A 12,969-nucleotide genomic window follows, 5' to 3' on the forward strand; every position below is an offset into this window, starting at 1 on the left:
TCTTATAAATACATATCAGCTATTTCTTTCTGAGATCTGACCACATTTATTTCAATGCAGGTCTACTTTAACTTTCATCTGCTGTGACTGAACAGAAATTAAATTTGTAACCTTGGGTAATAATAGAGGCGGTATATGGGCTGACTGATTACTTTGAGCATTACTCCACACAGCCCGATTACCTCAGGTAATGAGAGGACCGTTTAAACAAGCCAGTACGGCAGACGGTGCCCAATGACACAATTTGTAAAGCTGAAAACAGACTTGATATCTGTCAGCATGTATCACAGCTGTCATAAATTATAATTCCATCTATTTTCACTGCAGTTATGATAAGTTCTAATACATTTGCATATGTTTTAGCAGAAAATGTGAATTGAAAAGTGAAACGTGTTAAATGTTTGCAATGACATCCCTGTTTCCACAAAAGTATACATCTCTTCTCCACATCATAATAAAAATAGAATAGTCTACTGTAACACCCCTTTATTTGAATAAAAGTATTTTTCTTTGATGGGAAATGCTACTGAAGTTTGCAAATAATCATATGTGTTTGAAGAACAAACCGTGTGGGTAGTCCCAGCTGCTGTACTCTGGCGGGAGGATGAGAGAACAGGAAGTGGGGACAGGCGTGGCGTTCCCCTCGGTGAAGAACGGGATCGTGGCTCCTGTTGACACACAGAACAGGGGAGCAGAGGCGTCAGGCTGCCAGTGGGCGGGAGGCAGAGCGGCACCTGGGGCGTGGCTGAAGGCGCTTGGCGACATGGTGACGGGTTGGCCGGAGGGATCCTGTTGAGAGTGGCTCTTGGTGGGGATCTCCTCATTGGCTGGGCCGCCTGCACACATCTCCTCTCCAAGCTCCTCTGCCGGCGGGGCGCTGGGCATCACCCCTGTGGCAGTGGCTGATGCGACAGTGGAGGATGAACCACACTGCTGTGGAGTAGAAGGAATAGTGCTCGATGGGGACAAGTTCACGGCGATGTTCCCGATGTAAATGGGCAGAGTCACGACTGCGTCTGGAGATTTTAGGGACACCTGTAACAAAGAAGGAACCGCAGGACTGAAATTACATTTTAAAATAATAATAATAATAAAAAAAAAAACAATTCCATTATTCTTACTTCAGAAGTGTCCTCATAGCAGTGGACAAACAAACAAACGTCCTGACCCGTAAAACCTCAGCTCTGTGGGACCAAACCTGACCAAACCAGGCTCTTCACTCAACCAAGTGACAGCAGAATCAAACCAGCTTCAAAAGATGCTTTCAGTCATTTCCCAACAACATTTTGTGGCATGTCATCTCATCCTGTATGGTTTAGCAAACAGCTGAATAACCTTCTTGATGCTAACTTTCATGATTTATTTTTGGATCAAGACCGATTTGGATAATTTCGCCCCTTTGGTGCCCAGAGTTTGGTGTTCATACAGTCATGAACTCAAACTCACTAGGGTTCAACTTATTCGACACTGGCCTTATGAAAACTATCGTACCATCATTCACTTAGGTATTTAATGTGCAAATATCTGATAAATAAGAAAACATTTGTAGTCTGCACAGTAAGTTTTGCAACATTAACGTGGCACTGATGAATAATAATAATAATAATAATAATAACAATAAAAGCCTTTATTGTCATTGTACATTCATACAACTAAATTGGTCCTCTGCATTTAACCCACAGTACTAGGAGCAGTGGGCAGCCACAGTCTGGCACCCGGGCACCAACTCCAGATGAAGAGATGCTGCCTTGGTCAGGAGCAGGGAAAGGAGCAGACCCTACAGTGCATCCAGAAAGTCTTCACAGTGCTTCATTTTTTCCCCACATCTTGTTATGTTACAGCCTAATTTGGGGGAGGTGGTCTAGTGGTTAAGGCGTTAGGCTTTTTTTTTTTTGCAAATTTATTAAAAATAAAAAACTAAGAAATCACATGTACATAAGTATTCACACCCTTCGCTCAATACTTTGTTGATGCACCTTTGGCAGCAATTACAGCCTCAGGTCTTCTTGAATATGATGCCATAAGTTTGGTGCACATATCTTTGGGCAGTTTTGCCCATTCCTACACACAATACCCCATAATGACAATGTGAAAAAAGTTTTTTTTTTTTTTTTTTTAGATTTTTGCAAATTTATTAAAAAAAAAAAAAAAAAAAAAACCCCTAAGAAATGACATGTACATAAGCATTCACAGCCTTTGCCATGAAGCTCAAAATTGAGCTTAGATACATCTTGTTTCCACTGATCATCCTCGAGATGTTTCTACAGCTTAACTGGAGTCCACCTGAGGTAAATTCGGTTGATTGGACAGTTGACAGTGCATGTCAGAGCACAAACCAAGCATGACATTTGTGCCTCGAGAGACAGGATTCTCTTGAGGCATAAATCTGGGGAAGGGTACAGAAACATTTGTGCTGCTTTGAAGGTCCCAATGAGTACAGTGGCTTCCATCATCAAACAGAAAAGCAGCACCATGTCAGTTCCCTCGACTGCAATAACTGTTGATTTCAGGTATACTCTGAATTTACATTGAGGCCGAAACTGTCATGCAGCTGCATGAGCCCAGCGGGTCTTTACCGTAACAGATAATCAGCGGCTGAGGAGGAAAATTATGGGGCCATTCCTGAAACATTCCCAACATCTGGGAAGTACGTTCATTTCTGGCAGTGGAAACAGACCTATAGACCTACTCTGTCTACTGGTGATTTGTGAGGCACTGCAATCTCAGATTACTCTTGCACACTGTGGTGAACAAAATGTGCTCCCACCTGAATGAAATATTCAATGTCAATGAGGCTGCATCCAGCTAGCACGGACTGAGGAAGAGGAGGCACGATGATCTGCTCCCTCCACTCTGCGTGTTTGCCTGCTTTCACTCCAGCTCCCTCCACCTCTGCTATGGCCCGCAGGTCAAACAGTGGCCGCTTGGTCTTGTAGGTTACTTTCTGGTGTTGAAAAACATACATCACAGTACACACAAAGACGTCAACATCATGTGACTATGTGTAAACACAAACCAGTAAAACCTGTATCAGCAAACCTACAGTAACAAACGTGCACATTTCGTTATCAATGTTGTGGTGGCTCCGCCCCTTTATACTAAACCTTAAACGAAATAGTTTCCTACAAATCCACTGAATTAAATGATACTGTTTTATGGTGTATGGATTTTGTTTATAGTGGTTTAACCACTAGAGGAGGGGTCGATATCATCAGCCTGCACCGGTGAGTGGATGGATACAAGAGAACTTGGCTCGGTGCAAACTTGGCCCGAGGCGTGAACTAGGCCCGGGGCTAATCCTACCCCAACCCGAGTTGAAGTTCTTAACCCAGGCCGAGTTCTCCCGGGGCCCAAGTTCTCTTGTAACCCGTTGAATCATCTGGAACATGTGAGTTCTCAAATGTCAAAAGGGACTACACACAATGAAAGACCGCGATGATGTTGTATGGACTTTTGTTCGGAAGTAAGAAGTCAGACAGTAGGCAAGTCTAGTCTGGGAGCATGCACTGGTGCTGTGCTTTACAGCATCCATGACACCATGGAACTGCCTTGGATCCTAGATGGCAACAACCCAGACAGACAATAGGTCCATTCCCACATCTCCAAAACATACATCTATCTGCAGCAGCCAGGTTAAATGTGGGCATCCCCTTGGTCTTCTTCAGCAACTGGGGTCCTCAAAAGATGAGACTAAGCTGAGGAGGATCACCTGCACTGTGAGTCATCTTCAATGTTTCGGTCATGTGGCCAGTCTCTCTCTTGGTGTATGAGTGCTATTGGACCCCAGTCGCTGGAGAAGGCCAAGGGGACATCCACCTTTCGCCTTGCTGTGGAAAATTGATGGTTGTTTTAGAGATGTGGGAATAGACTGGTTGTCTGTCTGGGTGGTTACCATCTGGGACCTGGGATGGTTCTGTGGTGTCGTGGATGTGGCAAAGCGCAGCATCAGTGCATTCTCAAAGATTTGACTTGCAATTCTGTACAATAAACATTCTTAAAATACCTCTGTACTATGTGAAACCTACTTTAGTGATACAGTTAAGAGTTGAGTCAAAGCTGCCATAAGATTTAAAAAAAGGTAATAATATATCATGACACATATGTTATCATTCGTGCTTCAAATTATTCCATGATATAAATTTTAGGACATATCATACAGCCTTATTTTTTTAATTAGTGTTTTGATGACTAATCAGAAATCCAGCAGTCACCTGGATCAGACTGGCCAGTACGCATCCCGTGTCCTTTCCAGACTTGTTGTGGATCTCAGTGGCTAACTTGATGACCTGCCCGGGGATGTAACCCTTCAGGTCACTGCGGGCCTTCAGCATCAACGTCCCAGTCTTCACCAGGAGGTAGTTGAACTTCTTCGTGGTCACAGCGTAACTTAGTTGCTGTAGAAACAAAGCAACGGGTAAGTGTTTGCCGAGTCCGATGAGCTCTAAAATAACAGGAAACTGACTGTTAGAGCGTGTGCAAGCAAAAGCAGGAAGTGAATTAGCTCTCGACCATGAAATCAAATAAATGTTGAACAAGAGGAAGACTGATTGAATAAGGAGATACATTACGGCTTTCATGTGGTCTCCAGGTCACATGAACTGTTACTCTAACTCAGAAAGCACAGCGCTGCACAAGCTTTACGTTTGTGAAGGTAAATCCATGAAACAATGAAAAGAGCAACAAGGATTAACAATCAAACGACACTGTCATGCTTTGGTGAACTTTGGTCAGGGTGAGACAAAGGAGACAGCAGACACTCACTTCGATGTCTGGCACCTCATTGAGGTTGAGCAGGTTCAGCAGGTAGAAGGGCTTCTGGGCTTTGTAGTCCTTTGAGAAGCGAGGTGTGTCAATCACCGCCCTTACGCGATAAACAATCTTCCCAAAAGGCCCCTCAAAGGACGTCGGTGCAGCAACTGGGTCGATCAGTAAGATAAGAGAAGTTGAGACATTACTTTGACATACGTGACAAAACATCAGTGGGTAAACATGAGGCAAAATTTTACATTGCGATTTTTCTGACATTACGGCCATTTCCTGATTTTTAGCCCCGATTTCCATCCCAATTTAAAAATTGAGGAAATTAGGTCAGATTTTTTTTTTTTTTTTTTTACACAATGGTAGCCAAAATTATTATGTAATCACAGTACTCTTGTATATTCGAATACATGCAATTGTAACCAATCAATGCAGAGTCCACCTGATTATATATGATTCAAATTACGCAATTGTTTTTGTCCATGCACCAGTACACGGGCAAAACACTACTGCATTTTTCCCCACACTTTTGCAAAAAAGCTAAAAGTTCACTGTTAACATTTCCAAACTGTCTTCTGTTGAAGAGCATGACAGGCTTTTCACTGATTTCCTGTTGTGGAGGAGGATCAGAACGACAGGTCCTGATTACTGTACCTGATTCTCCACTTTCACCTACTTATACACAAGCTTACCCTGACCTGTAACAATTAAATCTGATTATTCACTTTTTTGGATCACCTGACGTCACAAATTTTTTAAATCATGTTTAAAACTTGTTCGATTGGTCGCAATGTTCTACAATGCTACTTCCACTACCAACTGCACCCGATGTCAAGCTCTGACTGGTTTGTTTGTGTTTTTTTTTTTTTTTACTTATTATCTTTCCAAAATTGGCAAAGTAAGAGCACACTTGGAGTCATTTACCAAGCTCAAATGTCCAGATTCAAATATGAGGAATTTTCTGCTTTTCTCTGAGTCAATACTTTCTTTCATTTTCTCTCATTCATCTTTATTTTGTCTTTGTCACAGAGGTTGTTTGTCATTGCAGATTATCCTCACGAAATTCAAAATAAAATGTTTGAAAAGTATTTCAAAATAAAATGCGCACATATCCCATGTATTTGTCAGCTAGGACTTTGTGAAAATGTCACCCCCCCCCCCCCCCCAAAGGTGAATCTTGTGACTGCAAAAAAAGCAGATATTCCTCTTATTCTCATTATATGCCTAACCCTAATGCTGTGTTTCTGAACACTAAGTGTAAAACATAGTGTAATATTATGTACAAAATATCATGTTTAACTTTTCAGATACCATAATAATTGCTTCAGGGGAATACGTTGTCCTTTGGTAGATGTATGCACTCTCAGTCCCACGCCAGTCGTGCGTTACGCATCATGAAATTTTTACTATTTTCCGACATTGCGCAGAATAAACTATGGGCAATTAATCCTGATTGTGCAGTGTTGCCTTCACATTACCCATCTGCCAATGCTGTAAAGAGTTATCAAAGACGCCAATGACGACACCAAAAACAGAATAAATGGTTTGGGGAGAGCAGGAAGACATGGAAAACGCAAAACCAAAAGATTAAAGATATCGGAGGAGGTTATTTTTAAAATGATTGATAATAATGCCCCATTAAAACAATAACAATAAATGTTGGTTTCAGGTCTACAATTAATCTTACATAATCTTAAAATAAAAATTCCAATGTGACCAATTCAATGTGCACAAGAATAATAAAAAGCCAATGTTGACAATTAAATGAACAGATACAACAGAATTACAGTGCAGTGCAGGAAATGCACAATTATTTTGTCGTGAAATGAACACAGACTTTAGTGAACAGCAGAGAGGTGAAGAACAAGCCAAACCCTTCCCGATCTGAGCCATCATCAGACATAAGGACACTTTCTGACTTTTATGGTGTGATTCAACAAATTATGGAAAAAAACTACTGACAGAGAACAGACTCAATAACACAAACTACCAGATATGTTCATGTTCAATTATAGCAACACAGATTATGCATCTGTATCATATACTGGTATATGAACTTACATAAATATTACTTTAAAAACAACAATACTTAACCAGTGCATTCTAACCACAAGTGGCAGTTATTTTTCTCTAAAGGACTGTATTTTAAGAATAAATCTACAAACTTAACATATACATTATTACTGGCACCCATTTTTCTAACTGCCGTATTCACGCGTCGGAGTGGATGGTGCCTGGTTATATCACACGGTTGTTGCTGAATCTCAACTTAAACAGAATTTTCAGTATTGCAAATGCTTTTTTTTTTTACAAAAGAAAAAAATGACATTTTACAAATACACATTTATTTGTAAAAACCAACACACGTTACAGTAACTTGTTGTGTGTTGGTTTTTACATATAATGAATCAACCAATCAGTGATGAGCGGAGGCTCAGTTTACACATAATGCCTTTTGGCATCTGCGTGTGTTAATGTTCAAAACTTCAGAATTTGTGTATTATTTTAAAATTAAAAGATATGTGTTATATTTTCACCTTGTACAAATGACAGTGTTGACATTAATGTAAACTATCTGGATTAATTTGGTTTATAAATCAAAACCATAAGTCAAACCTGCTTTCGTTTTGAGGACTTTGGCCTCACGTCTGGACCGCTGTATGCTGTGAATGTAAATGACTCTTCCTTACAGCAGTGAGCAGCGCGTACAAAGACAGAAGCACTGACTCATTGTGTTGGGTTTGTGATCGTCTTTGATTCGAATCAGAAGCATTAGCATGCTTAAACTTAAAACCAGCTTGTCAGTGTACTGGAGACAATACTGAAAGTTAGTGGTTAGCTGTAGCTTCCGCAAAATTTTTTTTAGTGGTTTATCGGTTTAGCGTTACGAAAGTTAACTTTTCAGTTAGCTGATTAGTGGTTATCGAAGCTAACCTTTTGATTAGCTGTGCCCACCACTGCCTACGCGTAGTGCGTGATTAGCATGTGCGGAACAATGGCACTGCTACTGTGCACTGCGCCTCACGTCACCTCCTGCAGTCTGCCGCTGTAGATGTAATGCTGCTGTGAAGGTTTCTCCTGCTGCTGACATGAAAGTAGCTTAACGTCAACTGGACATTCACTTGCAAGCTATGAACAAGGACAGGACAAAACAAATGTGCATTGGGAAACTTTTCTGTCTGATGTCCACTCAAAGTTTTGAGCATGCACACAATTAACTTTCCAACACACTCGCCAGACATCAGCTAACAAGAAACACATTTAATGAATGAGAAAAGGATTTGTAACGGACAAAAATGGACACAAATGGGTGAGTTATCTGTGATGTAATCAGACATGTTATTGAAATGGATGTTCTGACAAACATAATATTGGCCGTGTTCATGCATTGGCCCACCCCCTCTTCAGGCAGAATTTTGTGCAGAAAGCCCTGGACACTCCAAAGCATAAATATGGCAGAAAAATGGGTGTCAGTAATAATGTATATACTAAGTTTGTATATTTATTCTTAAAATAGAGTTCTTGAGAAAAAAAAATAGCTGTCACTTGTGGTTAGAATGCACTGGTTGAGTATTGTTTTTAAAGTAGTATTTATATAAGTTCATATTGCAGTATATGATACAGGTGCACACTGTGTTTTATTCGGTGCATCTGAAAAGAAACAAGCTGACGTGTGCATACATCACAGACGTATCTTTTGGTCTAGTCTCACATTTCCCTTCACTCTTTTCAGCTGGTCGCTGAAATGAGGCTGTCCTCTAGTTCATCAGATCTTATTCATTCTTCTAAGTGTCCTTGCGCTGAGGTTATCTCGACCTAAGCCTTCCTCCTCTCTTTGTTCCCCGTGAGAAATGGATCAGGCCACAACACCTGATGCCTCGAAGCTGCAGATTCACGCAACAGGGTCAGGTGAGATGAGACTCTTTCATAATCTTTTCCTGTCAGTCCTTTGTTTAAAAAATTAAAATCTGAGAACAACCAAAGCTACATCTTTTGATCAAGTCATTTTTGTATATTTCTGATTCCTAGCCTAAAGCCGCGTTCACACCGGGCGCGACGCCTGGTGTGTCGCTCTGCTTTCGCTGCGAAAATTCGCCCCAGTGCGTCATCAAATAGGAGGAGCTTCCATTCCACTCGCCTGGCTCCGGTTGTCAGTCAAGTTAACATGGCAGACCTTGATCACACGGAGCGAGTTGCTGTGCTCTTAATTGTTGTGGAAAGCTGACAAATGTCGCCAGCAGCGCCGTCCCTGGGTTCACAACATCCTCATGAGACGTTCCCAATTTGAGGAGTATCATTATTTGCTGCAGGAGCTGCGTCTGGATGACGGCCGCTTTCAGCGGTATTTCTGCCTCTGCAGGACCCAGTTTGAGGACCTCCTGTCCCGTTCACGCGCGCACATGTAAACAATAAAAAAAACTGTCCACTGCCGCTGCTGCGGTGCTGCTGCAGTGCTGCTGCTCGCTCTCTGTCATAATTGTGTTTATAAACCAGTCACCATTTGTTTTATTATACATCTGTGTAGTTAATAAATACAATAATCTTCACGGGCGATTCGCTCGCGTGTCCTTCCATAGGGATTACATGGCAACCTGTCACCGCTGTCGCTTGCGTCACGCCCGGTGTGAACGCGGCTTAACAATGTTAAATGTTCCCTGAATGATTTTTCTGCCACTAGTCTAGATGTCACATCATTTCTATTTGCAGGAATCAAACAAAGCTTCCCTTCTCAATCGGCCCTTCCCTGTCCCTCCCTCCATGGAGCAGAAGGAATGGCAGTTGGAATCTTAACAGGTCTAACAATTCACTGTGTTGGAAAAGCCAGATGTATGTAGGCTGTAATCCAACATTTTTGTGGCTCCTGTGGGTGGAATATTCAAGTTTTGGCACTTTTTTTTTATAGAGAACTCATCTTCAACCGCTTATCCGGGTTCGGGTCATGGGGAAAACAGCTCCAGTAGGGGACCTCAAACTTCCCTTTCCCAGGCCACACTGACCACCTCTGACTGGGGGATTCCGAGACGTTCCCAGGACAGTGTGGAGATATAATCTCTCCACCTAGTCCTGGGTCTTCCCCAGGGTCTCCTCCCAGCTGTACGTGTCTGGAACACCTCCCTTGGGAGGCTCATGGTGTGCAACAAAAAAACCACCTCCGTGTTGGAAACCATTCGGAAGATTCAGACGGCTTTCGAAGGCTTTTCCGTCGAGTGAGTATCCGAGAAATTGTGTAACAGCTGGACATGCCACAACATGTCCTGTGAGACTTCCAACACGGAGGTGTTTTTTTGTTGTGCGCTATGTGCGGCTCCGTGCCGACGCGCGAATTCCTCCGCACATCTTTCATTACAAAATCTCCTGTAACAGTGGAATGTGCCACAAAAGTACTATGTCCAGCTCTCTTGCCATTTCTGTGGTAGTCACACGATGTCCCGGATCAACACAGCGTTCAGTTCGGAAATAATCTGGTCGTTCCAGCCTGTCGATGGCCGCTCAGTGCGCCGCGCGCCCTAAGCCGCTGTGGGCCGTCTTTAAAAAGGTTTTAACACTCCTTAATCCGTGTGATGCCGACAGAATCTTCACCAAAAGCCATCTGAATCTTTCGAATGGTTTCCAACTGGCTGTCTCTAACAGTTTCTGAAAAAAATTTCATGGAGCAAAGCGGCAGTCGCTCTGCCATTTCCCTGACAATGAAAATCCGACAAGGGGGTGGACCAGTGCTCACTCAAAGCCTGCCCACAGACGAATGACACAACCGACAGGCGTGAAAAACTCATGCATGCGCACAAAGGTTCAAGCTTGGCTGATGCAAGCGCATGATTCAAATCCATATAGTTTTTGAAAAAAAATAAAAAGGTCCGTTAGTTTTCGGACAGACCTCTTATCAATATTTAAATGCTTAGCAAGAGCACCTTTAATGCAGAACTGACATACAGTCTTAAAACGCTGGTGTCACCTCCATTCACTCCCAATCGGCATTGTCTGTTCTTTTTTTAAACCAAGTTACCTATCTGGTGGCAGTTCTTGTTGTTTCCTCAGGTCTCCACAGTGGATGTGGTATGAAACTGCATGGGAATTTGGCACAAGTTTTGTGTTCGATGCCCTCCCTGATGCAACTCTAGACACGTCCTTAAACCAGGGGCTTTCAACCTGAGAGACAGGTGCAATAACCACTCTCACCACCATGCCAACATCTTAATGAAGGATAAGTCAAAGCACTCATCTGATCTCTGAACCACTGTGCCATCATGGTTTTAAATAAATTTTACTTAAGAACTTAAGAAAACACCAGCAAATAGAAAAACGCTTGCCATTGTTGTGTGGGCCGCTGAAGAGGAGGTACTGCTGGCCCACCACCACCAGATGGCGCCCTGCTTGAAGTGCGGGCTTCAAACAGGAGAGGGCGTCATAGCAACCGGGAGTGACAGCTGTCACTCGTCATCAGCACCAGCTGTCACTCATCCACATCACCACCACCTTAAAGGCCGGACTGCAACTCCACCTCCCCGCCGAGAAATCAGCTACCTTGGAGGTAATATTCTCTGCTGTATTTAACGCTGACTAATAGTCTGAACTTCTTTGCAGCCGTTTTCCTGTGGTGTTGCCTTATCTGAGGGATTGGCGTTTGGTGTGATCAGCGACAGCTTCGCTTCACACCCCAACCAGATAAGTGGTTAGACAGGAGCTGCACGAGTGTGTGACTGGAGGTGGAGGTGCTCCCTCCCAAAAGAACACAGACTGTGGGATTACTGAGTGTGCGTACTCACACTCACCTGTGCTGTTTCTGTTCTCTGCCAGCAGTGCCAGGTCTGACAGCTGGAGACGGTGACCACCTGGGGACTCAGGACTTGGCGGATCCGGTGTTCTTCAGATCCGTTGGCGGTGAGGGCCGTGTGGGATCCGGCTTGGTTCTGGACGGGCGTCTCCTATCCTCAAGCCTGCCCACACGTCACCCAACGTGTAATTGACTGTAGTTCCAAACTTGTTGTTGTCTGTATTCCGTGGTGCACAATTTACAACATTAAATTGTTACTGTTTGGCTTATCCATTGCCCGTTCTTTTACGCCCCCTGTTGTGGGTCCGTGTTCCTACACTTTCACAACAGCCATGCTTTTTTTGGGTAGGGGTGCAGCGCAAGGAAGCAGAAGCTGAAAACAATCTGAACTTCCTTGTGTGCTCCAGCCCGTGACCTACCGAAAGAGTCATCACAGCTGTTGGCTGCTTCATCACAGGTGCATAGTTTGGCTTTCAGCTTATTTGTGCCTTATTTTCATGGCTGTGGTTTTTCTTATTGGTATGGCAGTCAGATAACGACTTCCAAGTAACAAAAAATGTGCTGTAGTGAGGGGAAAAAAAAAAACTCCATAAGAGTCTGAGAGTAACACCTGCCTGAATGCACAGGGAACATACTTCCAAAAGTTAAGATAGAGCTCTGAGCTCAATCTTGTTCTTTGAACAAAATTTAAATCTTAACAATTAAATACTTCATTCAGATTTAAGTCTCACTTAAGTTAATTCTAGAAAATGAATACCATATTTTCCAGAGTATAAGTCACATTGTTTTTGTTGTTGTTGTTGGTGTTTTGTTTTTTTTTTTACTAGTTTGGGAGGAGGCCCTGTGACTTACCTATACTCTGGTGCGACTTAAATACCAAAAAAAAATAAAATAAAATAAAAAATCACAATTAACAATAATAATTACAATGACAATTTATATAGGACTTTCCCAAGAATCAAAGTACGAACAAAATAAACTCTACATACATACATACATCAACTGTTGATCTGGGATTGGGTCATAGGGAAAATAATCTCTAAAAAAAAACAAAACAACAACAACAAAAAAAACAAAACAAATGGCAACAATAACAAGAGTGCTCTGAGAGCTGATAGCATTTCAAGGACTTGTACCAAGTTTCACAAAATTCGTCCTAAATATGTTAGGAGTTTATTTAAAAATGCAGACACAAACTCATGAAACTGCCAGTGTCATGGTTTGGTAATCGAGAGCCATAACTCTGCCAAAAATGTGTCAATCTTGTATAATATTACAATATGCCTATTATGAGCCTATAACAAGAATTTGTACCAATTTACATGAAATTCCTTCTCAAAGTGTGAGAGGAGTTGATTTCAGAATGCTGCTTGCAAGCATAAGTGATGAAGTCAAGCTTTGTTAATCAAGGTCCATAACTGACAAAATGAACCCAATTT

At 42.3% G+C, this 12,969-nt stretch overlaps 1 protein-coding gene across 2 annotated transcripts in view; it reads right to left on the minus strand.

The window, feature by feature from the left end:
* The window catches only part of arrdc1b (arrestin domain containing 1b), a 78,711-nt gene that overhangs the window by 5,477 nt on the left and 60,265 nt on the right, over window positions 1-12,969 (minus strand). For both annotated transcript variants that reach the window (XM_034193102.1, XM_034193103.1), the window contains exons 4-7: window positions 4,762-4,916; window positions 4,212-4,394; window positions 2,768-2,944; window positions 567-1,035 (exon numbers count right to left, since the gene is read on the minus strand). In XM_034193102.1, the coding sequence (XP_034048993.1) occupies window positions 567-1,035; window positions 2,768-2,944; window positions 4,212-4,394; window positions 4,762-4,916 (984 nt within the window). The remainder of the gene's footprint in view (window positions 1-566; window positions 1,036-2,767; window positions 2,945-4,211; window positions 4,395-4,761; window positions 4,917-12,969) is intronic.

The sequence above is a fragment of the Thalassophryne amazonica genome, chromosome 17 (genome assembly GCF_902500255.1).
Source record: "Thalassophryne amazonica chromosome 17, fThaAma1.1, whole genome shotgun sequence".
Lineage (NCBI taxonomy): Eukaryota > Metazoa > Chordata > Actinopteri > Batrachoidiformes > Batrachoididae > Thalassophryne > Thalassophryne amazonica.